Source organism: Capricornis sumatraensis, chromosome 1, assembly GCF_032405125.1.
Source record: "Capricornis sumatraensis isolate serow.1 chromosome 1, serow.2, whole genome shotgun sequence".
Lineage (NCBI taxonomy): Eukaryota > Metazoa > Chordata > Mammalia > Artiodactyla > Bovidae > Capricornis > Capricornis sumatraensis.
The window spans coordinates 69,581,400-69,608,437 of NC_091069.1; the positions used below are offsets into that span (position 1 = coordinate 69,581,400).

Genomic DNA, 27,038 nt, shown 5'->3' on the forward strand with positions numbered 1-27,038 from the left:
AAAGTTGAATAAGTCTATGGGAGAAGTAAATTTGGAACTCAGTTTGGGATACCAAAATTTGAAATGCCTAATAGAAGTCCAGTCAGAAATGTCGAGCAAGCTCTTGGTTAGATGAACCCTAAGTTGAGAGAATAAGCCTGGATGTGACATGTCAGTTTTGTAGTTGTCAACATGTACATAATACTTGAATTTATGAGACTGGGTGATATTGCCAAAACGATAAGTACAGATTCCGAGGAGAAGATGTCCAGGGCCTGAGTTCTCAGATTCTCCAAAGTTAAGAGATTGAAGAAATGAGGAGGAATCACACAAAAGAAGACTGAAAAGGTGTGAATGCTGAGGTAAAAGGAAAGTCAAGTCAGTGTGTGATGTCCAGGAAGCCAAGTGAAAACAAGTGCTGACAGTTAAAGAGGAAGACCGAGATCTGACCGGGGAGTTAGGAACTCTGAAATGAAATCTGAGGAACGTTGGTTGACAGGCGGGGAACATGGTGGAAACAGATTCAAGAATGGCAGGATTGGATCACAGCGGGTATAGACAATGATTTTCCGGGGGTTTGTCTGTAAATGAAAGAGGTATGTGATTGTGATCGGAGGAGTCAAGAGAGGGAGAAAGGACAGCACTATGTGTCAGCTGCTGGGAAAGAGGCATTCAGTGGGAAACAAAAACTGATGATGCGAAGTGAGAAGGGCAGGGACAGCATCCTTGAGGTTATGGCATCCAGGTGTCCAGACAGCTCACCTGTGGTAACAGGAAGGAAAGTGGAAGTACTTGGGCACAAATGTGGGTAGGTAAGTAAATGCATAGGTAAGTAGGTAAGTCAAGTGGTAGAAGCTTGTGGAAGTTGTCTTCTGCTGGAAATAGAAATCAAAGCTGAGGCTGAGTAAGGAGTAAGTATGGACAGGTTGTCTAGGATGGTGGGAGAGTGAATAGATTAGAGACACAGAATAGTTCAGTTCAGTTCAGTCACTCAGTCGTGTCCAACTCTTTGCGACCCCATGAATTGCAGTACGCCAGGCCTCCCTGTCCATCACCAACTCCCGGAGTTCACTCAGATTCACGTCCATCGAGGCAGTGATGCCATCCAGCCATCTCTGGGCAGCAAATAGGTCCTTTCTGAAGTGAATGCTAGAGGGTTTATTCTTATCTTAATTTTTTACCCAGGCTTTATGTATGGGGCCTCTTTTCAGTAAATTTTGCTTAAAATTTACTGTTGTTCCTAACAGTTTAACTTTATACTGTATAGTTTATAATTATATACAATAACCCAAGAAAGTTTTCTTCTATCATAACTGATTTTTCCTTTTGTTTCAATTATTCTGGCTTTTCCCCTATGAATTTCTATCATTGATTTTTTGATGGGCTTATTGACCTGCTTTCTTTTTTCTCTATTAATAATTTGCTTTTTTACGTTTTCATCTCTTTTTCCTGATGAACTTTCTAGATTTATTCTCTAGACCAGTGGTTCCTAAAACTGCCAGCTTATCAAAATCACCAGGGGACATTTTTAAACATGCAGATTCAGGGACAAAACCCACAGAAGTCCTAAGTAATTCTGACAATCAGGCAGGTTTGACAGTCACAGGTCTATATCACTATTGAACTTTGCCAGTTACTAATTCCAGTATGTATTACAATTCTTCTGTTCCTTTTTGGGTTTCTTATAGTCTGTCCATGGCTTAGTGTGTGAGTATATGTGTCTCGGAATATAATTTTTATATTCGATCAGTCGTGTCCAACTCTTTGTGACCCCATGGACTATACAGTCCCTGGAATTCTCCAGGCCATAATATTGGAGTGGGTAGCTTTTCCCTTCTCCAGGGATCTTCCCAACCCAGGGGTTGAACCCAGGTCTCCCGCATTGCAGGTGGATTCTTTACCAGCTGAGCCACAAGGGAAGCCCAAGAATACTGGAGTGGGTAGCCTATCCCTTCTCCAGCGGATCTTCCTGACCCAGGAATTGAACCGGGGTCTCCTGCATTGCAGGTGGAATCTTTACCAACTGAGTTATCAGGGAAGCCCTTATATTCAACTAATTTTCCTTAATCCATATCTTTTAATTTGAACATTTTCTCCTCAATGGCTCCCTGCTCCTCTTGCAAAGATAAACATTCATTATACCCTATTGAGGATATATGCAGATATTTCCTTAAATTTTATTTTTTCCTATAATAACACTGAGATAGGTACTTCCTCTGACTCTAAAGGCTGTTATTCCATTTTACCTTGGCTATAGTGCTTTTTTTGAATTTCAAGGCTGACTTTTTTCCCATTTATTCATCTTTGAATGGAAAGAGTTTGGTTATACACTGGCATTTGGCAACAGATGGAGTGAATTCCTCTTGGGTCTAAAACCTGAGAATGGTTGATCTGCTCTAATCCAGTATTTTATTACTGTTTTGCTAAGAGATTTTCAGAAACCTTAAATTTAAAAAAATGATGAGATACATCAAAGATACAGGATATATAAAATCATGTATAAAGTCTGAATAATTATAAAAGGAGCCCTTGTAAGGTTACCTTTCCTTGGCTTCCATACTTTCAGTAAAGGGACTACCCAGTTAGCTACTACCTGTTGCTTCTCTCCCATGTGTGCTATGATTTAGTTTTGTTATCCTAAATAATGGAGAAGGATTAGCAGTTGGGACGAGAGACGGGAGAGATGGGTGGATTCTCTTTTTTTGCTACCCTGGAAAATAATACCTGAGCAGAAGGATTTCTGGTCATCTTTTTCTGATTGGTGTAGATGTTGCATCTTGGAAATAATTGTACATACCATCTACCATTTTATACCAATTTCCTGGCTAAATATTGCAGGCATGTTCTTCTTAATCCAGATTCATACGCACTGAATTCAGTGGAAATTCTGCCTTAATGCATATAATTGAATGACCTGACTCTCTGATCCTTGCTCTTTAGAATTGTTTTGAAACAGACAGTCCATTTCCAATATGATGAATTTCCTGCATCTTTTCCTTCTCTATGTGTCTTCTAGTATTAAAAAAAAAAAAAACTAGAAGGAAAAGCAAAACGATGTCACAATTAGAAAATTGTATTCACTGATTCTTGCATAGTTCATTGTGGCAACATGGAAAATAAAACTAATGAAAGAAAAATGTAGTTTGAGGATGAAATAAGTATCTTGGACATTCAACCAAGAACGTTTACCCTCCTTTCAGCAGAGGAGAAGTCATAAGTCTTTCTCTCTAGAAGGGGCAAGAACCCACCTTATAGAAAAATCTGCTAGTGAGATCACAGAGCAACTAGACTTTTTAATGCTAAATTTTTACATTTTTATCAGACTTTGGTTTTATTCAAGACCACTTGAACCTGTTAAGAAAAGGAAAATTACCTTTTACACGTAATTCTAAATGTTAGGTTGACATCTCCAAGATATCCTTATAAAGCACGTTAAGCCACTAATTATATTTTTGTATTTCCTCTTACATATTATTTTTTCTGGTAACATCAAAATAGAAAAGACAACAGAACATTAATTTCACAAATATTTTAACTACTGTGGACCTTTATAGAGGCCGCTATGAAAATTAAAAATTTATGTACTCACTCGTCACAATAGTAAAAATGTCTGCAGGTCAAGTACACCTACCACACTGACTGACAAGAGTGATCAAGAGAATGGGCAATGCATTTGAGTTTAGCACTTTTAAAAATTTGGAAAAGACCCAAGATACTAGATTTGGTCTTTGTTGTTTCTTTGTTTGAGGCAGAATTCATCTCAAACTATGTTGTCTGAAGAATCCTAATATAGGAAAGAAAGGAGAGTAGGGCTGCTCTTCTTGGGGCTCTCAGCTGCCCAGCTTCTTCATTGCCCTTCAGTAGCTTTTCTTCCATGTCCTGGGAGGTCTCTGTCTTAATGGGAATCCTGGGAGGAGTCCCAGTTTAGTCTAACTTCTTGACTTTGTGATTGAGGGCACCTAGGCACACAGTTAATCCCGGGGTGGGCTGAGCCCAGAATGCAGGTCTCCTGATTTCTAGACCAGAATATCCTCTACCATACCATGGTGCCTATTTTCAGTTCCCAAAATGAGTTCCAGACATGAAAATCTTGTCCTTTTAACAAGTAGTGAATATGCTGTGATACCTGTGTTAATGGAGGCCAAGGAGAGCTACTATATGAAAAATATTTCCAAATATAAGCTAATTTTTAAAAGTAGATTGTTTGTTATCTTTATGAGTTTAGAGACATGTGCTTCTGAAAGATCCCTTTGATAGAGTTGAAAATGTTTCATTGTAAAAATGGTGACCACCTTCCAGCGAAGTCCAACTACTGAGGGTTGTTGCCATATCCACCCCCATGGCTTAGTTTCCCCCTTCAGTGCTTCTCTGCTCTTTGTGCCTACTTCTGAAGCACAAGCCTTCTTCAGGCTGCAAGGAACTCCCCTTTACCCAGAGATTCCCAGTCTTTGATGAAACTTGAATTGCTTTTTCTCAAACTTAGAAGCCCACAGCTTTCCTAATAGAAGAATCTCCCATTTCTACCACACCCTTATTTCTTCTGTGCACCCAACCTGCTAAAGGATCCATCTTTTGCATCTTCCCTGGTAGCTCAGCTGGCAAAGAATCTGCCTGCAATGCGGGAGACCTGGGTTCGATCCCTGGGTTGGGAAGATCCCCTGGAGAAGGGAAAGGCTACCCACTCTAGTATTCTGGCCTGGAGAAGTCAATGGCCTGTATAGTTCATGGGGTTGCAAAGAGTCGGACAGGACTGAACGACTTTCACTTTTCAGTTTCCAGTCAAGAGCTTTACTTCTCAGGTTAGCTTTTTAAAAAGGCATTTTTATATAAATATGAAACATAGTTACCTGCTTTAACAAATCATATTGCCCTAATTCCAGTGTGTAGCTTCTTGAGGAGGGTGTGGGTGTGTGGAGTGTAGAGACTCCCGGCTGACAGTCATTGGAATAGAAACCCATCTTTTGCTTAGTTGTTTTATTCTTTTTTTTAAATGCCTAATTTTGGAAAAATTAAAGCTATCAATGTTTGTTATTAAAATATATGCTTAATATGATAAATTATGTAACATCATATATTAAGATAAAATATGATATGTATATTTAAAACCCCCTGTGTAAGTTCAGTTAGAAATTTGCCATATTAACTTCACTGTGCTGTCTGGTCTCGATAACACATTTTTTAAATTGCTTTACCTTTTTTCTCTTTCTATCCACTCATAGCCACCCATTTTTAATCATTATCTACAACATTTTTCATCCAGTAATAGAACTTAGTTCTGTATTAATCATTAAGCAGCCTTGACTAATGTGATTCACTTTGTGCAGTCAGAAGATTGTGCTAGCAGAGTGTGATTTTCTTATGAAGAGAGCAGGGAAGGGAACTACCAAAGGAAATCAGGGTAATAAAGAGTGACATATTGGTGTCACTTCTGAGATTGCATTTTTCTAAAAGCATTTAGCCTTTCTATGTGTAAAGAGATACAGATTTTATTTTCAACTTGACTGTAAGAAATGTCTGTTTTACTTTCTCTAAGTCAAATTGAGCCTGCTTCAAGGCCCATCCTGGCTGGGAGGTGGGAAGTTGAATCTTTCATCCTCAAAAGGCTCATGTAATAGTCTAAAGTAAACAGAACGTTGAGGAAAGACTTCTCTGGTCTCTTGTCCATACCAGTTCCATGACTGCTGTCCAGGCCACCGTGTTCACTTATAGCCAGGATGTCTTGCAGCACCTGTGGGGTAGCAATCTTGCTAGGGCTGGGAGCCCCTGCGCCTTGCATCCAGCTTCTCTGGGTGGACCATAGCTATTCCCTTCTCTGTTTTGGCCATCCCCCAGAGGTGCTATTGGGGAGAAAGAGGAAGGTCTCCATCTCTTGGGAAATCCATTGCCTTTAAAGTCTTGGACCATTTCCTTGCCCCCTTTGCTTTTGCCACTTCTGTTTCTCTTGTACCCACTAAAGGGGTAGTGTTTGTCTTTTTCCTCAACTTACAACATAATGCCCCCTTTAAAATGAAACCTTGGAAGAAAAGTTGTCTTCAGGGGATCTGGCACCAAAACCCTTCTTGAGACAAAGGAACTCAACTTGAACTAGGAGTAGGGAAATAGGAGAGCAAAACCCAAGTGAATAACACAACAGAGTCTTCTCTACCTGATGAGGATATTAAAACAATAGGAAAGCTCTTTATTCCTTTAAGGGTATTTGGAAAGTTTAAAAGAGACACAGATGTATAGAATGGACTTTTAGACTCTGTGGGAGAGGGAGAGGGTGGGATGATTTGGGAGAATGGCATTGAAACATGTATACTATCAGGTAAGAAACGAATCGCCAGTCTATGTTCGATATAGGATACAGGATGCTTGGGGCTGGTGCACGGGGATGATCCAGAGAGATGATATGGGGTGGGAGGTGGGAGGGGTGTTCAGGATTGGGAACTCATGTACACCCGTGGCTGATTCATGTCAATGTATGGCAAAACCAATACAGTATTGTAAAGCAAAATAAAGTAAAAATAAAAATTAAAAAAAAAATTTGTCATTCTTTAATGCCATGTTCTCTTATGTACATTTGATATCGGTATTATCATCAAATTAATCATTGTGAGTGAACAAAGACAGCCCATGCTTCATCTCCTTAATTATAACCTTGCAGCGGATAGAGAAGAGTGGCCTGAATTCTTTCTCTGTGCCATGGAGTGTAGCAATGGAGTTTTGCACCATAGATAGAACGATGGCTTCTAGTCTGTATTCCCAAGGCATTTGAAATTATTGGACAATTGCAGGGGACAAGATCCAGGAGGCAAACTGAGACCAAGCCTTGAGGGCTCCACAGAACCCCATTTTCAGTCATAATGGTTGCCCTTTTCCACTTGCTTTATGTATTAAATTCCATGTAAATTGGTTTAATGGATTCCATTGTTACAAAAATTTGGAAATCACTGAAGGAATATGTGAATATGTGTGTTAATTGCTCAGTCACGTCAGACTCTGTGACCCCATGGGCTGTAGCCTGCCAGGGTGCTCTGTCTATGGGATTCTCCAAGCAAGAATACTGGAGTGGGTAGCCATGCTCTTCTCCAGGGGATCTTCCTTACCTAGGGACTGAACCAGGTCTCCCGCACTGCAGGCAGATTCTTCACCATCTGAGCCACTAGGGAAGCCCCTATGTAAGTATATATTGTACCTACAACATTTGAAATTCCCCAGTATTTGAGTTAAAGCTCTCCATTTCTCCAGAGTATAATTCTGTGGTGTAGAAATAAAACTTACCCTTAAAATATTATGTGGCTTAATTATTATCTGTATGTGAGAATCCCCAGATGACAGGCCAAATTTCGGGGATGTGCTGTGCTAAATCGCTTTAGTGGTGTCTGACTCTGTGTGACCCTATGGACTGTGGCCCACCAGGCTCCTCTGTCCATGGGACTCTCTAGGTAAGAATACTGGAGTGGGTTGCGTGCCCTCCCTCCTCCATGGGATTTTCCCAACTGAGGGATCAAACCCACATTTCTTAAAGTCTCCTGCATTGGCAGGCGGGTTCTTTACCACTAGTGCCACCTGGGAAGTCCCCAAATTTGGGGAACAGTGTGACTTATTTAGACTCTCAGTCCCTTTTCTGGTTCATAGGACATCCATTATGGGTAGTTGCAAATATAATAAACCTTGCTGCTTGCTATATACTACCACTGTCATTTCTTCACTCCTCTGTTCACCATACAGAAGAATACGGTTCCTAGAAAAGATTAAGCAGCTCCGATAGAAGTACTGAATCATGTTCTCATTCAACCAGTTTTAGAAGTTAACTCTTTATTGATTTTAAGGCTATGCTGATCATCATATACATTTATATGAAACTATTGGTTATTTTGCTGTTGTTAAACAAAGTACTCAACTTTAACAAATTATTATTCAGAGGTTTTAGAACTCAATTCAGATAATACCCCAAAATAATTTTTAAGTGGTTATTTTATGTCCAGCCAAATAACATGTGTGTCATAATATTCCTTAGAATTAAAGATTCCATGAGACAAGTTTAAATAAAATATTCATATTAAATAATTTATAATGACATTTAAAATTTTAGAATGCTAAATTTGGCTGGTTAAAAACATTGTTGAGTAAAACTGTTTCATTGTCAACCATTTTTAGTAACGTAATGTTGCAGCTTTTGGAACAGAAAGTTTCTTTTTTTATCCTATTCTGCTACTGTCACTCTAGTATGCAGACTTGAGAATACAGTTTATTCTATTGTACAGTATAAGCATTACAATTTTAATTTTTCTATTAGTATCGAATATTAAAACCAGAGTATTCAAGTTTAGAGATGGTTTTTTCATTGGAAAAGTTCGTGCGGTCAATGCGAGAACTAGGACTTCCAACCTTGCTCAGCCAGGACTTCCTACAAAAAATAAATAAATAAAAATTAGCATTTTAGTGTATATGGACTAGCTGAAATGATCTCACAATGACTGTGATAATAAGCAACTTTTGCATGTAATATAAAAGATATACATGACATCTCTCTCTCAAAGTTGTTCAGTCATGTCTGACTCTTTGTGACCCCATGCACTGTAATCCGTTTGGCTCCTTTGTCCTTAGAATTATCCTAGTAAGAATACGGGTAGCCATCCCTCCTCCACGGGATCTTCCCAACCCAGGGATGGAACCTGGGTCTCTCACATATACATATATATATGTATAATTATATACACAATATAAATTTTATATCAAAATATCATAGTTTAACATATAATCAAATATGGGTAAAGAAGAACTAATGACCAATTAAGCATAGTCAACTCCTGATGATTTCATTGTGGAGTAATTTCCCTCCTTTTAAAATATCCAAGGTCATTATTACTTAGCTGTTACATGCAACAACATAAAAATATTTTTTATAAAGAATAAAACAATTCACCATGGGTTTTTCTTATTACCCAGGACATGGTAGATTATATATGCAGGATGAGAGAGAGAATAAAAAATGAATGTGATTTTTCTGTAAATATTTGAACAAATTAGATGAACATCTTTCTTAAACCATGTTGAATATATATATATATATATATATATATATGCAGCATGAGGGAGGGAATAAAAAATAAATGTGATTTTTCTGTAAATATTTGAACAAAATTAGATGAACATCTTATCTATTCAAAAACCATTTCATATCACATATTAGCAAAGTAACTGCATTAAAGAGACAAATGTTCTGAAATTTTCTTTGCTTATATAGTACAATATTTTTTCTTAATTTAGTAGTGATATTGTTTGTTCAATTTATACATTTGGGTACTTACCTGAGATGCTTCATATAAAATAAGATTACTGTAATATTGCTGACACATTAGATATTTTAAGGATATTCAATAATCTTTCTACCTATTAATAATTAGTTGGGATGAAAATTAAGTGGGACTACAGGTTAATAATAAGCATTTTTGTACAGATGATAGCTGTTATCCCAGTTGTTATAGAAACATTAAGTTTCCTGGCCCAGACGGTAAAGCGTCTGCCTGCCATGCGGGAGACCCGGGTTCGATCCCTGGGTTGGGAAGATCCGCTGGAGAAGGAAATGGCAACCCACTCCAGTAATCTTGCCTGGAAAATTCCATGGACAGAGGAGCCTGGTAGGCTACAGTCCACGGGGTCGCAAAGAGTTGGACACGACTGAGCAACTTCACTTTCACTTTCACTTTCATATCCCCAAAGGTCTTTGAGGTTGTGAAACTAGTGGTGTGTATAGCTATGCAGTATCGTATGTAACAATCTCAATAACCTTGAATTAAAAATATTTTCTAAGCTACAGCTGTCTGATTAGCTGAAAATTATTCTTAACGGGCTGGAGACGGATTCCGGTGATTCAAATTGCCCTATGCTGTTTATTTTTATCTTTTTGGCTGTACTGGGTTTTCATTGCTGCTGGCTTTTTTCCAGTTGCAGGGAAAGGGGGCTGCTCTCTAGCTGCGGTGCGCTTGCTTCTCACTGCGGCGGCTCCTCTCGTTGCAGAGATGGGCTCTAGGATGCGTGGGCTTCAGCAGCGCTGGCTCTAGAGCACGGGCTCAATAGCTGGAGCACACAAGCCTAGTTGCTCCGCAGCGTGTGGGATCCTCCTGGACCAGGGGTTGAACCTGTGTCTCCTGCACTGGCAGGTGGATTCTTTACCACTGAGCCACCAGCGAAGCTTGCCCTTTCGCTACTTAACTCTTCAATTACTATTAGAGTACAGTTGATTTACAATAGTAGTTTTAGGTGTACAACACAGTGATTCAATATTTTTATAGACTAAACTCCATTTAAAATTATAAAATATTGGCTCTGTTCCCTGTCCTGTAGATTAAATCCTTGTATCTTATTTATTTTACAAATAGCAGTTTGTTGGAACCCTCTTTTTGGTTCTTACTGTGACAGTTTTTCTGGGTAAGGTGAATGTGTACTTCTTTTTCAGAAGATAAGCCATCAGCACAGTAACACATTTTCTTCAACTTATTTAACTGAAATCTTAAAAATCAAAATTGCACGTGTTGAAAAATAAAGTTTAGTTATTATGGAAAGGGTTGATGGCTTCAGTTTTCCCAGATTTCCTTGAAATCCTCTAGAACAGAAAGGCCAGTAATAATAAAAAGCTAACAGTAATGAGGCACTGCCTGTTTGCTCAGCACTGTGTTGAATTCTTTACTGTTTCCTTTAACCCACACATTAACTCTATAAGCTGTAGTCCATTTTCCCTATTAAGTTATTGATAAGGAAAGAGACACAGAAGAGTTAAGTAGGAGTAGGAGCCATGTTAGTGTTGACAAGCGGTCAGATTCTGGATATACTGACTGTGAAGGTATAGTCAATAGATTTGCTGACACACTGAATGTGGGTACAAGAGAAAGACTGAAGGATGACACTTAAAAGCTACTAGAATAGGATTGTCATGGACTGAAATGGAGAGACTATGAGAAGGGCAGATTTGGGGGAAAGGTGAGAAGTTCAGTTTTGGAATGTTAAATCTGAGATGTCTATTAAACATCTGAATAAAATGCTGGGTAAGCAGCTGGACCCTGAATTTGGCCGCAGAGATAAAATTTGAATTTGTCTGCAGATAGACAGCACTGAAAGCCATAAGAATGGATGAGATCACCAAGAAAAGGAATGTAGACAGAAAAAGAAAGAGGCCCACAAGCTATGCCATAGGGCACCCCAAAGTTAAGAGCTCAAGAAGAACCAGCAAAGGAAAAGAAAGCATCCAGTGAGGCAGGAGGAAGACTGGGAGAGCAAGCGTGTCCTGGGAGTCAAGTGAAGCCCTCAGGGAAGAGGGAAGGTCAATCTGGGCAATGATTCTGGCAGGTTAAGTAAGGTGAGAACTGAGAGTTGACTATTGTGTTTAGCAACATGCAGGTCACTGATGACCTTGATGGGAACAGTTTTCGTGGAGTGAAAGCCGTATTTGAATGGACTCAAGAGAGAATAAGAGAGGAACTGGAACCAGTGTGTGTGTGTGTATGAGAGAGAGAAGTGGAGGGGCCCTCTATGCCATGGCTCCACATATGCCATCCATGCTGCCTGACCTGCCTACTCACCTAGGGGTGTTCCAGCCATCTATCCCTTGGAAAGATGTGCTCTTTACGCGCTGCTCTTACCCTTGATAGGGGTGGCTCAGATCTGTAAATGGCAGAGGTGTTTTTCTAGCCGAAAAATAACCAGTCACAAATTTTTATATAATTAATGAGGATGAGATTGGGATGTCATTGTTTTCCAATCCCCTTTAATGTGAAAAGGAACCACATAATCCAACAGTACCCATTAATTCATTTCAATAAATAACACTGCATGAAAGGTATATTCTAGATACTGGGATGCATATATAGATATTTAAAATGGGGTTCTTTCCTCAACCCAACCTTATATCTAAAGCAATTAGAGGAATAAGAACAAACAAAACCCAAAGTTAATAGAAGGAAAGAAAACATAAAAATCAGAGCAGAAATAAGTGAAATAGAGACAAAACAACAGAAAAAAATCAATGGAGCTAAAAGCTGGTTCTTTGGAGGCAAAAAACAACCCAATCAAAAAAAATGCTCAGAAGATCTAAATTTTCTCCAGAGAAGACATACAGATGGCCAAGAGGCATATGAAAAGATGTTCAACATTTCTAGTTATTAGAGAGAGGCAAATCAAAATTACAATGAGATTATCTTATACCAGTCAGAATGGCCATCATCAAAATGCCTACAAACAATAAATGCTGGAGAGGGTCTAAAGAAAAGGGAACCCTCCTGCACTGTTGATGGGAATCTAAATTGGTACAGCCTCTATGGAGAACAGTATGGAGGTTCCTTAAAAAAGTAAAAATAGAGCTACCATGCTGTGCTTAGTCACTCAGTCTTGTCCGACTCTTTGGGACCCCATGGACTGTAGCCCACCAGGCTCCTCTGTCCATGGGATTCTCCAGGCAAGAATACTGGAGTGGGTACACTTTCCTTTCTCCAGGGGATCTTCCCAATCCAGGAATCAAACTGGAGTCTCCTGCATTGCAGTCAAAATCTTTGCCAACTGAACTATCGGGGAAGCCTTTATTTCTCATAAAGCAAGACAAAAAAGAAATCTTTGTAGACTGCTTTTAAAAACACACTTGGAAACCAATTATAGTAAATTAAACCAAATTATGTCTTTTATAAAATACGTTCTCTTGACTGATGCTTTTGCATTACTTTGAAAAATTATTAAACTTCAAGATTCCTGTATAAAAAAATAACTGTTTTGTCTGCTTTTGTTCAAGTGTTTATGTTCCTCATTAAAATTTTGTTTGCTTCAATTCATATCCTGTATATTTCTTGGTAAGTTTATACTTAGATATGTACTGTTTTCTTGCTGTTTTGAACAAGATGCTTTTTAATTATCATATTTTTAAACTGGTACATTCAGAAACTAGTGATCTCTCATGTTGTAATCAGATACCTTACTGAACTTCCTTGGTGATATAATAGTTTTTTCCTTTTCTTTGGAATGCCTAGGTTAACCACCCCATGTGTTTTTAAATTCATTCAGTCAATGTTTAACACATTGACAGGATAATTTCAAATTGCTCTTTATGTTAGTCGCTCTAGCCACATTTTGGTGGCTCAGATGGTAATGAATCTGCCTGCAATGCAAGAGATGCAGATTCGATCCTTCGGTCGGGAAGATGCCCTGGAGAAGGGAATGGCAGCCCACTCCAGCATTCTTGCCTGGAGAATTCCATGGACAGAGGAGCCTGGTGGGCAACAGCCCATGGGGTCGTAAAGAGCTGGACACAATCGAGCAACTCACACTGTCACTTTTTTTTTTAAGCTATATTTTGGCTATTTACATGCCTTTCAGAGAATTGCTAGAGGGAAAAACTGAATTATGAACAGCGCACCCAGCCAAGAGGCCAGCAAGATCATAATATACTAATACATGCTCTAATTCCAGCATATTTTACCTATCATTTTGTAGACTCCATAAATACTGAATGGATGGTTGGATGGCTGGGTGAGTTATACTTGCTTGAAAGAGATCGAAGTCTCTTATTTCTGCTGTAAATCTGAGTTGGCTTTGTGTGCATATATCTTTCAGATATTTTTATTTAAGCAACATGATCCACTGGCAGGCTTTAAAAAACAAAACAAAAAGAAAACAAAGGATGTAAACTGGAAAATTCTATTGATAAAAGTCATGTTACTTGAAAACCATGTTCTCTCTTCACTCTAATACAAGTAAGTGCCTTATGTAGAGATTTTGAAAATGAAACTGATTTTTGTGAAGTTTAATTCTCTTTCCAAAATCATGTTGTCTTTAACAATTATGAGGAAATAATAGAAGGAATTTTATTATGGATACACTTTCTTACGTAGTTGATGACAACCATACACAGTTGTGAAAACAATTTTTTATGAAACAGCAAAGGACAATGATCTTGTACATATTACATTTAAGTGTTCTGCAGGCCATCTTTGTATTAAAAAGAAACTAATAAAACACAATGCTAATAAATATTAAATGACCAAGGAAAAAGCTATTCATTTAATAAATTAAAAATGCTGTGTTTTTCTATTCCTGTTCAGAGAGTCACCAACTCTCAGTCCCCTCCAGGTTTCCACAGTCTTGTCTCTAATTCGTGAGTGCAGATGGCACACACTTAGCCATCAAGGACAGTAAGTGCCACATATTTATGGCCTTGGCAGCCAGCAAAGAGGCCAGCTGTGGCCTTCTAAAATGCACTTAGGCGTCTGCCCTCCCAGAGACCTTTCTTTGATGGTCTGTAGCTGAAAAGGGCCCCACTCCCATGCTGTTGTGAGCATCATGGGAATTGGCACATTCTATAATTGCTATGTTTATATGATTGTTTATGTATTCACTACCTGCCTCCTCCACATTAGAATACAAATTCTAGGAAGAGAGGATCCCCACCCTCTAGCAGGATGCCCAATGAGAGTGGGCCCTCAATATGTATTTACTGAATGCATTGAGTCTCTGTCACCTTTCTGCCCTCCCCAGGTCTGCACCTTCCATGCATGAGAGGAAGGGCATTCCTAGGGTCTGTGCACTCCACACACAGAAAGGAACCCTGAGCATGACCTGTTAACGCTTTGATTTTTATCTCACACAAAACAAAACCCTCGTGTATTTTTTTAAAAACTCTTTGAAAGGTAAAGACATAGTTGCTTTTATTACAGAAAGTGAATAAATATTTTGCCTGTGGCCGTCCCCTATGATATAACTCAAATAATGACAATATTCGGTCTCTTAAAGGAAGTTAGAGGCCTGTGAAAGTGAAGTTGCTCAGTCATGTCTGACTCTTTGCGACCCTATGGACTCTAACCTACCAGGTTCCTCCGTCCATAGAATTTTCCAGGCAAGAGTACTGGAGTGGGTTGCCATTTCCTTCTCCAGGGGATGTTCCCAACCCAGGGATCAAATCTGGGTCTCCCACATTGCAGGCAGACACTTTACCATCTGAGCCACCTGGGAACTGATCTAATAACCTGAATATAAGCCTGTGAACAAAGTTTACTCGTGCAGTCTGTCCATGTATTTTTGCCAGTCCCTAAATTTTATTGTATTTCTTGTGACTGTGAGTTTACTCACTATGTAAATAAACATAGTCACTGAACTTCACTCAGAGTTCAGTGAAGTTCAGTGAACTCTGAGTGAAGTCAGTTACTATTTGAACACCACAGGAGGGTCAAGTCCATCCTGCAAACCCAGTCACGTGACATGCCACCACATTAGTCAGATTCAGCCCACGGTTGGTTGTATATGCTCATGCATACTGTGATTATCCTTAGACATTTTTGTTCATATCCCAAGTATGTACAGACACCCACTATTTATGTGCCGTATTAATTTTTAAAATTTTACGCTTCTTTAAAAAAAAAAAAAAGAATCCTCCCAACATAATCTTGCCCCAAAGCTTAATGCTTATAGCAGGAGTGAAGTGCTTCTCTGAAAAAGGGAACAGTTGGGGTGGGGGATGCAGAACCCCACCCCTCACCCCAGGCCTTTTTTTTTTCCACCAACTGCACCTCAGGCACCGCTGGGAAATCCTAAGGGCTCTGAAGAGCACTGTTTGAAACTTCCCTATTAACCCATCACTGAGCAAGAATACAGGAGCATGGCATGGAGGGAGACTCCATCACAGGTAGAGGTGGAAATCAACACAGGACCATCTGTTCTGCAACTCAAGCCAGTTAGTGTTTCCTGCAAAACATAGTAAACTTCTGGGGTGGTGGGGAAAAAAAAATCCCATCTAACAAATATCCTTCTCTGAAACAAAGAGGTGAAATGATCAATAAAGCATTTGAAAGCCAATACTATTAATAATTCAGAACAGTTATATTTCCTAGGACTAAAGTGGGGCAGCATAATCCTTTCACATATCTCTGTAGCACCAGTATAAAATGTAGACCATAGCAAGAAAGCAGACAGTAGGAAAAGACAGCTAATGAATTAAAAGCTAACCTGATGCATGCTGGAAAATATTGAGTTGTCTGCTCATTTCAAGCTTTCAAACTAACATTAATAATGGAAAGACAGCATATAATATTTTCACTACTCTCCTTATTTAGCAAGTTTCACTGTTCAGTTACTTGTGGACAAATAATACATATTTATTATCAATACAAGCATTTTGAAGGCATTTTGATATAATGTCTAGAGTTTCTGTTAGGTATTAGTGAAGAGTTCAGTGATTATCAGGGGAATCCTAGGATATCCATAATTAAGCTGAGACCAGATTCTTCCTCTTTAAAATAGGATAATACGACTTCACTGTTAGTGAAAGGATTAAAGAGAATGTATATAAATTGCCTAAGGCAATGTCTGACACCCAGCAGGCCCTTAAAAGCAGTTATTTTATTGTTCTCTGCCTTTGCTAAAGATGATGGACAGCCTGCTTGGCAAACTGTGAGCCTCCAAGGCACACACTTCAGTGCAGCTCCGCTAGTAAAAACTCTTGTTCTTGGTGGAGCTGCTTCTCAGCTTCAGTGGGAAACGGCATGTCACTCAACCTCCTCATTTATGCCCAGGACCCTGAGAACCAGCCAGCTGAATCAAGGGCCTAGATGTGGAGAAGGCAAAAGTGAAGGCATGACTGAAACCTCTAGCCTCTCTGCCACACCACAGTCTCCAGGTCCACAGAGTGACAGGCGTGCTCATCTGTTTCACTTAGTGGCAAGAAAATCATTGCTGGAGCACGGTGGCGATGGAGCAGACTTTGGGATCACTCTGCTTGGATGTGAATCCAGCTACCATTTCCCAACTGGTCATCCTGGGTAGGTTTCTTCAACTCTTAGTGCCTCATCTGTGAAAAGGAGAGTATGTAGCCTGCCTCAGAGAATTGTTATGAAGGTTAAACGAGAATCTGTATAAATCGTTGGAAAGACTATCTAGAGAATACTCTTTCCTGGTGACTCACTGGTAAAAAACTACCTGCAATGTGGGAGACTCGGGTTTGATTCCTAGGTTGGGAAGATGCCCTGGAGGAGGAAATGGCAACCCATTCCAGTATTCTTACTTGGAAAATCCCATGGACAGTGAACCCTGGCGGGGCTACAACCCATGGGGTCACAAAAGAGTCGGACATGGCAGCAACTGAAGAACAAACGGCAACAGAAGCACTTAATAACCTTTAGCTATTGTATCAGTCAGGTAATGAAATAGCAGGTAATGAAAACCGCCTTAGCCAGTTTACATGGAGTTTAATATAGGGAATTAACTCCTCACAAAACCACTGAAGGGCTAGAAGAACAGATCTGAATGGGCCTGTTGGAGCAACTCCACTGAATTGGCTGCTAAAGTATAAGCTGTTAAAACTGTTAAAACTGTGATTCTCATGCAAATACAATATGATGTGTCAAAGATTTCTATTCAATACATTAATTAATGAGGGAACCTGGAAGATTCTGATTCAAAGGAGAATTTAGACACACACATACATGTATATATTCATGCACACAATCAGGAATGCTGAATGAAACTTGCTAACAGATGCAGAACTTGTTAAAATTCTACAAGGTAGCACTGTCCAACAGCCTTGTAATGTGAGCCTCATGTATAATTAAACGTTCTAGGATCCACGTTAAAAGTAAAATTAAATAGGTGAAACTAATTTTAGCAATGTTTTATCTAGTCCAATATATCCAAAATAAAGAGATATAATCCATATAAGTAATAAATTAACAAGCTATTTTACATACTTTTTATGTCAAGTCTTTGAAATCTATTTTACGTTTACGATTCATCTCAATTCAAACATGCCACATTGAAGTGCTCAACAGCCACACGTGGCTAGTGGTTCCTGTGTTAGTCTAGTCCTAGAGGCTTTCCAGGGGGCTCGATGGATGAGAGTCCACCTGTCAATGCAGGAGACTTAAACGCACATTTGATCCCTGAGTTGGGAGGATCCTTCTGGAGGAGGGCATGGCAACCCACTCCAGTATTCTTTCCTGGGAAATCTCATGAAGAGAGGAGTCTGGTGGGCTACAGTCTATGGGATCGCAAAGAGTTGGACACAACTGAGTGAGCATGCAGGCAGTGCTGATATCCAGTTAACAAGAACTTCATAAAACTCTACACTATGGGGTACAAAAGATTAGAAATATATATATTTTTTCCGTGTCCTATGTGATAACAACAGTTTTGTAAACTCTTTCTGATCTGGACTTCTTCTTACCACTAGAACAGAATCCCAAGGAAAACCAACATTGACGGGCCAAGTGACCCATCAGAAGCAGATAGAGGACAGGTAGAAAGAGGTACCAAAGAGGAGGGAGATGACCATGAAGTGTGGTGTTAGTGTTAGGGAGCCGATGACCGAAACCTCCTGCCTTGGCCAGGCACGATGGTAACCACTTGCATGAACTGTCTCCTGATAGGAGGTCCCAATAAGGAACATGGTGGTGGAGGAGGATGCCAGCCCATAATATATCCTTCCAAATTCCCAGAATCCTTCACACTAGAACGCATCTTGGCTGAGATATGTGGATGCCATCAGGAAGGACCCTGAGTCAGACCAATACTGGGCCAAGCAAGATGACTGGCCAGAGGCAACCTGCAAACTACTTTACCATAAGTCCTGAGCTAGGTGGCTGAGCAGGACTCCTGGCTTCCCTTACCTTGTTGTTCTCTGCCCAGATGCCCCTTTCCAATAAAGTCTTTTGCTTTGTCAGTACATGTGTCTCCTCGGACAGTTCATTTCCAAGTGTTAGACAAGAGCCCACTCTTGGACCTTGAAAGGGTTCCACTTCCTGCAACATTAGGAAAGCTAAGTATACAGAATATTTTTAAGGAGAGAGATGTCAACTTCCAAATGCTCCTGAGACCCAAGTGAAAGATGAACTGAAGGATACCTTGCAGACCTCTCCAAGATCAGCTTCAGTCACGTGGTGGTGTAAAATCCTGATGAGAGTGGACTTAGGAGTGAGGGGGAAGTGAAGAAATGAAGATGACAAGAACAGATCAGTCTCTAGAGCTGTCAGATTATGGAGAAGAAGAGAGACACAAGAGCTTCACACAACGTTAAGGTTCTGTTCTTGGCAAGCCGAGCTTGCCTCTTCTCTGAATTCAGTGCCTTCCAATATTTACAAGCATCTTGCCTCCGAACAACAGTCGAGGAGGAGTGCTTTAAGGACACACAGTCTAGGATGTTTTCTATTCCGGATGTGTTCAGATCTACTCCTACATGCAGCCAAATTAGAAGGGAGTTGGCCAGACTCGCCTGTATCCCCCCTGCCACCCCTCACCCTGACCTCTCCACTCCCCAAAAATGCTCACAAGCAAATTGAGTTGTTGGGGCGATGCCATTGGCTGATAGGCTGATAGTTTCGAGCCAAACTGTGACCCGCCCAGCGCAGAGCCCATTATTTCAGACATTTTTAAAAGCTTTGTTGCTGGCTCTGTTTTATGTCCCCACCCTTGTTTTTAATCCTTTCTCACTTGTAAATGTGCACTCTCTTGTTACAGTTTTACACAGCCTCACAAATCACTTCGAGTTGTATTGGGAACAAAGTGAAGTATTAATATAAACACACAAAGCTGTGAGGGTTGTGTTTTTTTCCTTTTTCTCCTTGATGCTGTTCCCTTGATTTTTATGGAGGAAATCATTGGAAGGGGGTGTGGAGATTTATTTACAGAGTTTTACTTTACAACTGACTTTGCTAGATACGTTTTCCATTACAGTGAGACACACATCATTCTGAGGTCATAAAAACATGTATCTACAGGGCAGCCTTCTCCACAGCTACCCTCCTGACCCAGGCCTTGAAATTGGGACTGTGGGGGGTGGGGGAGGGTGGAGGGGGTTCTGGCACTGCGGTCCTCCACCTCCAGGGAAAGTGGTGCTGATGGAGATTAGAGAATGTCTGGTATTAGAATCAGAATGCAGTTTAATTAATTACATCTCCCTCTTTTGAACTGAGGGGCTTCCCTGGTGGCTCAGATGGTAAAAAAATCTGCCTGTAATGTGAGAGACCCAGGTTCGATCCCTGGATCAGGAAGATGCCCTGGAGTAGAAAATGGCAACCCACTCCAGTATGCTTGCCTAGAGAATCCCATGGACAGAGAATCCTGGTGGGCTATAGTCCATGGGGTCGCAAAGAGTCAGACACAACTGAGCAACTTCACACTTCACTTTCTTTTGAACTGAAAGCAACATACATAGTAAGCAGCTGTCATATTTAGTTTTCAAAGTGACTTTTAGATGAGGCTATCCAAACTAGGCATATAAATCCAAACTCAGAGTGGGATGTTTGCATTTGAATAGCATTAAAAGTTTCTGAGGTCTCAGAAATTATAACCATGAAGCTAAAGCCAGAAGATGGGTCCCACTGTGAAAGAAACCAGACTCCTTGACACTGGGTCTAGAAAGCACTATTTATTCTGGCAGTCAGCCAGGTGAGGACTCACGTTTGGGAGCCTCTTCTCTTCACACACTATTTCCTGCTACAGCTAAACTTACATCAAAGACAGTAGCTAGCTTCCTGTAGACTCCTGTGAGGCATCATTACATTGGTGGAGACGCCAGTGGTCTTCAGTGGTCTAGCAAATTGATCTTAAAAGCTTTCTCTGAAATGATCAAGTTCAGGGGAACAAGTGCATAGTAACCAAATTCATAGATCAATTTATAAAAATGTAATACCATGTTTTCATTTATATTGGGTGCTCTATTTGTCAAATATATCATCTTATCTATACAAATTTTCCATTTGGGGAAGCACACTAATGAAACAGAATTACAATAGATTGTTCTTTCTCCAGTTTAGGTGTATTTTGGCCTAGGAGACATATGATAAAACCTTCTTCCCTAGAAAACACTGAAATGGCAATATTGAACACCTTTTAAAGAACTCTACCACCCACTGCTTTTCACTTAATACCTCATTGCCTCACACAGGTTAATGAGACTGTGGTTTTCTTTACAGTTCCTTTGTTCCTGAGGACACTCTCTCTTCACTTGGACTATACTGAAGCATATCCTAGTAAGTCCTTGTTTCTAGGGTGGAGACAAGAAAAACCTACCACTTACTGTCCCGTGTTTACAAACCCCACCTTAAGGCAGTTTGCTTTGAGAAAGAGGTGATTTGTTTCAATTTTGGAAGGCGAAAGATTTCCTAGACTTGACTTTCACTTTTCACTTTCATGCATTGGAGAAGGAAATGGCAACCCACTCCAGTGTTCTTGCCTGGAGAATCCCAGGGACGGGGGAGCCTGGTGGGCTGCCATCTATGGGGTCACTAAGAGTCGGGCACAACTGAGCAACTTCACTTTCACTTTTCACTTTCACGCATTGGAGAAGGAAATGGCAACCCACTCCAGTGTTCTTGCCTGGAGAATCCCAGGGACGGGGGAGCCTGGTGGGCTGCCATCTATGGGGTCGCACAGAGTCGGACACGACTGAAGCGACTTAGCAGCAGCAAAGGAAGTGAAGGCCTTTCTAGCCAGTGGCTGCTGGAGTAGTAGGTCTTCTCCACAGAGAGAATTAGCCAGGAAAGGAATGTGCTGAAGGCTCATAATGTTCTCCATGGTGATCAAGCAATGATAATCGCATGGCAAGGTACAGCCAATGTTCTAATTAGGGAATGTTCCCATTACTACAGTGGCTTCATCGATGGGTCAGCAGTACTGACTCTGCTGCAATGCAGGAGACACAAGGGACACAGATCTGACCCCTAGGTTCAGGAAGATTCCCTGGAGGAGGAAATGGCAACCCACTCCAGTATTCTTGCCTGAATAATCCCAAAGACAGAAGGAGCCTGGTGGGCTATAGTTAATAGGGTTGCAAAGAGTCGGATACACAGCACTTATTAGTATAGTTGCTACCCTCAAGCCTAGAGACTTAAAAGAATATCCTGCTTACAAGTCTACAGTGTGGATGGAACTTAGCAGGGAGAACTCACTTCGGCCATGCGTGTTGTAGAGGGCGGCTTGAAGCCTGAGGTCTGGAATAGCTGGATGGCTTAGCCACTCAGAGGTGTGGCGTGGCATCCTGGGAGAACTCAGTCACCTGGGGTTTGGCACAGCTGAGGCTCCTCAGGCATCTCTCTCCATGCCTGTGTGCCCTTCCCAGCATGGTGCTTCAGGGTAGCTACATTTCTTACACATCTGTCAGCTTCAGGGGTCCAAAGGCACAGCATCCAAGAGAACGAGCCAGCCAGGCGCAAGAGAATTGTTTATTCTAACCCAGTCTTGGAAGACTCTCAGGGTAAGCTCCACTGCATTCTATTAGAATCCAGTCACTAAAGCTGGTCTCTCTTCAGGGTAGAGGGGTATCAGGTCCCACTTTTAGTGAGAGGAATGTCAAAGAATTTGTGGACTTGTTTTAAAATTACCACAATATGTAGGTGAAGAATCATAAGAAAATACACTATTTATTTATACATTGATTCAACAAATACTTATTGACTATTACCATACACTAAGTGGAGAAGGGAATGGCAACCCACTTCAGTAATCTTGCCTGGAGAATTCCATGGACAGAGGAGCCTGGCGGGCTCAAGTCCATGGGACTGCAAAGAGTTGGACACGACTGAGAAAACTGTGGTGTTGGAGAAGACTCAATGAAGAGTTCCTTGGACTGTAAGGAGATCCAACCAGTCCATTCTGAAGGAGATCAGTCCTGGGTGTTCTTTGGAAGGAATGATGCTAAAGCTGAAGCTCCAGTACTTTGGCCACCTCATGAGAAGAGTTGACTCATTGGAAAAGACCAATGCTGGGAGGGATTGGGGGCAGGAGGAGAAGGGGACGACTGAGGATGAGATGGCTGGATGGCATCACCGACTCGATGGACATGAGTTTGGATAAACTCTGGGAGCTGGTGATGGACAGGGAGGCCTGGCGTGCTGCAGTTCATGAGGTTGCAAAGAGTGGGACACGACTGAGCAACTAATACAAACACACACACTAAGAAAGCATTGTTTTTTAACATTTAAAAAATACTTTAGATATTCTAGCTCAAGACATTTGGACATGATTTTATGCATTGAGAAGCTTTTATTTATTTTAGGCATAAAGTACTCAAACCAGCATAAAGTATCAGATGATAGTAAATCATACATTTATTGTCTAAGAGGAATATCATCTGAATAGCATAAGCAGGTTTTTATTGGAACTCATTAAAAGCCTGAGCTAATTGGTATAAATTCTCAGTTGATAAACAGACTCTAGAAAAGGTATTTGTGGAGCAAATTTGTGTAAAAGCAAATCATCTTTCCTACCAGCTTTACACTTGTAGTGACTGGCACAAGAAAAGTTTTCCTTTACTTCCAAAATATTTCCAATCCAGTGTGAATGGATTGGTTGGATAGACAAAGGGTTATTGGAGACCTCCAAATCCAAAGCATCATATTTTTTTTCCCCTCAAAATATTTTCAGTTGGCATTTATCCTCTCCATTTTGGCTTCTGGAACATCATCCTTTGTCTTTCTTCTACCTCTCCAGGGGATCCTTCTCAGTGGGCATTTCTCTTACTTTGTTCAGTCCTTACTTGGTGATCTCTGGGTTTCTGCTCTTAATCCTCTCCTCTCCTAATCTCCATCTACTCTTTGAATGAGTTCATCCTAGATTTAGCACAAAAGCTCCAGATCCATATAATCTACTGTCTATTCAGTCTCCACACTTGACTGCACCACACCCACCTCCACTTATGCCCTGTATCCCCTTCCCACCCATACCTCTCTCATCCAGTGTGCTCTTCCTCTTCATTCTGAATTTGACAGAATCTAGAGTTCTAGATGCTCAACATCCATGCACAGTCAACCATAATGTCCCACTGAGTCTAATAGTCTTTCATCTCTTCCATCCTTATTGCTCTTGGTCTACATCAGGCCCTTTTCCATTTGTCAGGAATATAGGTCAAGGTTAGCTCTGAGGTTTAGGGCCTTTATTTGAAAAATATTTGAGATATTTACCTTCTATCAACAGTATTTGGCTCTGAACACCTCCAATTGATTTCTCAGTGATGGGGGGGATCCTTTGTCAGGAAGGGAAAATTATAGATCATAATGTTTGCACTTTATCTTCCAATAGTTGAAGGTTATCTTAAAACAGCCACAGAAGAAGATGAAGTGGCAACATGAAAAGCCCTGAGCACACGGTTATTAGATATCTGTTGTGAGATCTGGCTGCAGAGACAAATGCAGCATGATCCCTGCCCCCAGTGGACTCAGTCTAGTGGGAGAAGCAAACGATGACCATTCAGGATGATAAATGCAATGATGAAGGGATGTGTGAGGTGTTGTTTGAGGAGGGTTTTCATTGTCTTCATTATCGTAAACCTGAAAGGCAGTGGAGGAGGGAGTGATACCCTAAGAAGGTAAAATGGGGCTTCCAGAAGATGCAAAACTGCTCTCTCTTACCAAAATCATGACAGCTCTGGATCCTGACATTGGGAATTTGGGAAATTCTCCCAGCTGTTCTCTCAAGTTACTCAACCTATTTCATTCCCAATCTCCACATCTCTAAAATGAAAATGTTGGTTTAAATCAGAGGTTGGCAAACTTTTTCTATGAAGGGCCGGATAGTAAATACGTGACGATCTGTGGTCGGTATAGTCTGTCATAACTATTTAGCTCTGCTCTTGTAGTGCAAAAGCAGGCACAGACAATATATAAACAGATGGACCTGGCGGTAATTACAGTACAACTCTTAATTACAAAAACAGGCAGTGGGCTGTATTTGGCCCATGGGATATAGTTTTCCAATGCCTGGTCTAAATGATCTCCAGGATACCTTCCAGACTTAAATCCATTGGTTCATGAAAAGGCAGTTCTCAAATACCTGACATATTTTATGTTGTTTTTTAAATTTATTTTTGTTATTGGTTAGTTGTTGATTGGTTAGCTCCGTAAAGATGAACATGGAGTTTAAAATTTAAGGTTTGGAGTTCGAGTCAGTGTGGGTCAGTTAGCTTCGTCTCTGTTCCATGACCACAAACCACACTACAGACTTCAACACATCCATGCTCCTGCTTGGAGCTAGGTCACACTGCATGCCTGGACACGTGCCATCCTTTCCTACTTCTAACACAGCCCCTGCAATTGATCCCCTAATGATGGTGCAGCACATCCTTTTTACATATATCCCAACATCATGGAATTGTTTTCAAAAGAGCATAGTATTTTTAAGGAAATTTGTCAATTTAATAGCAAGCGTTAGGGAATCCCCATGAACAGAGAAGCCTAGGAGGAGTTGGGCATACACTGGGGAGTCTATAGGTAAAGACAAATGTCTCATCACCTTTTAATAAATCAAATGGGTTTTTATGGCTACTAAGCAAAAGAATCCTACAAAAGCATGCTGCTGTACTTATAAGCAAAAGCAGAATCAAAAAACCACGTAATGCAAATGCCAACAATTCTCCCCACTTTCCCTGTAGTTGACATTGTTCGTCAGTCCTAACACTTCTCTACACAGATCCTGGATGTGCTCTCAGTATCCCTCCAAGCATACTGAACCAGGAAGCTATGCTGAGTTGACCAGCATTTCTGTGCTAGATTAAAACTATTGTTCTAGGCAACAAAAGTTACTATGCCTTATTTTCCCCATCACTTTCCATCCCTACCACCAAGTCGTGGCTGCTGCTAAGTTGCTTCAGGCGTGTCCGACTCTCTGCGACCCCACAGACAGCAGCCCACCAGGCTCCTCCGTCCACAGGATTCCCTAGGCAAGAATACTGGAGTGGGTTGCCATTTCCTTCTCCAACCACCAAGTTATTCTTATTTTAAAAGATATATTGAGACATATAACACTGGATGCAGCAGCTATAAAATTCAACTGTACAAAAATGAATATAAATCTCATCTAGAGGGGAGCATATATCAGTAAACTTTCATAGAGAAAAACTTGGCATTGTTTATTAAAAGCCTACATACTAGGTGGGTACTTGGGGCTTCATTATTCTACTTTTGGGTAGGTTTGAAGCCTTCTATTAAAAAACAAGTCTTGGGAGAATAAGATGGCGGAGGAGTAGGTGAACGTGGAGTACACCTCTCTCCATGGATACATCAAGAATACACCTTCAGACACAGAAGTATATGCAGAACACCAGCTGAGAGCGGACAGGAGTACCTGAACAGAGGAAAAGAATATACAGAACCACGCAAAACTCAGTAGGACAAAGGAACTAGGGGGAAAACAGGAGTGTTAGTAGGACTGGACCCGCCCTCAGTGGGTGGGGAGACTGAAGCAGGGGTCCGATCCTCACATGGGGCAATTGTCTGAGTCAGAGGAGACACATTTAAGGCTGAGAGCAAAACAGCTGATCTGTGGCAGCCTAAATGGAATGAGAATCAGAGGGTCCTTGGTGCAGCCATACATACCCCGGACAGGGACGAGGGTCCCCTGGAAGGCACAGCGGCTGGGAGCTGGAGTTGGGGAGTGTGGAGCAATCCCAAGGCGAGGGCTGCAGTTGACTGCAGAGAAATGGATCGAGGGGAGGTGAGGGAGGAGATTGTGGTGGGAAATGCCCGTGGAGAAAGCCGGGTAGCCCTGGAAGCAAGATGATACTGCTTGAGTCAGGTGTAGGGGGTGGAGCCATCACCATAGCCTCTCTCTCCCCACACACCAGCATCAGCAGCTGAACAGTAGAGAGGCTGGCCCATCAAACTCCTGACACACTGAACTACAGAGAAGGACCCCACCCAGGGTGCCCCTTTAAGTGCCGCACCAATCTACAGAGTAGGACTCCAGCCAGGGGGGCCTCTCTATGTGCCTGACACACTGAACAACAGAGAAAGACCCCAGGCAAGGGAGCCCTCTAATTGCCTGAACGGGTAGAGCTATGGAGAAAGACTGGCTAAAGAGGCCTGCTGATCGCCAGCTACAAGAGGCTAGAAAAAGACTCTGATAGGGCCCAAACTCCTGTGGTGGAAGCAGTCCCTGTCCCTGCACACCTGGTGCAGCCAGGGTCCCTGTAAGCCAAGCAGCTGCACTACCTTCACACTCAGCTCTCACTGGGGCAGAGCTGCCACAGGCAAAAAAGTCTTACGTCTATGTATGCAGGGTCTCTTCAGTAGTGTCAGACTCTTTGCGACCCTGTAGACTGTGGCCTTCGAGGGAAC

The 27,038-nt window shown here is 41.2% G+C and overlaps 2 protein-coding genes across 2 annotated transcripts in view; one reads left to right on the forward strand and one right to left on the reverse strand.

Annotated features, from left to right (window-relative positions):
• Positions 1–7,814: 7,814 nt before the first annotated feature.
• ACYP2 (acylphosphatase 2) overlaps positions 7,815–27,038 on the reverse strand; it is a 189,532-nt gene continuing 170,308 nt past the window's right edge. Inside the window, exon 4 of the mRNA XM_068979127.1 lies at positions 7,815–8,371. Coding sequence (XP_068835228.1) covers positions 8,257–8,371 — 115 coding nt within the window. The 3' untranslated portion in view covers positions 7,815–8,256. The remainder of the gene's footprint in view (positions 8,372–27,038) is intronic.
• Positions 15,604–27,038, forward strand: part of TSPYL6 (TSPY like 6) — a 44,912-nt gene continuing 33,477 nt past the window's right edge. Inside the window, exons 1-3 of the mRNA XM_068986197.1 lie at positions 15,604–15,673; positions 16,364–16,757; positions 18,164–18,229. Coding sequence (XP_068842298.1) covers positions 15,604–15,673; positions 16,364–16,757; positions 18,164–18,229 — 530 coding nt within the window. The remainder of the gene's footprint in view (positions 15,674–16,363; positions 16,758–18,163; positions 18,230–27,038) is intronic.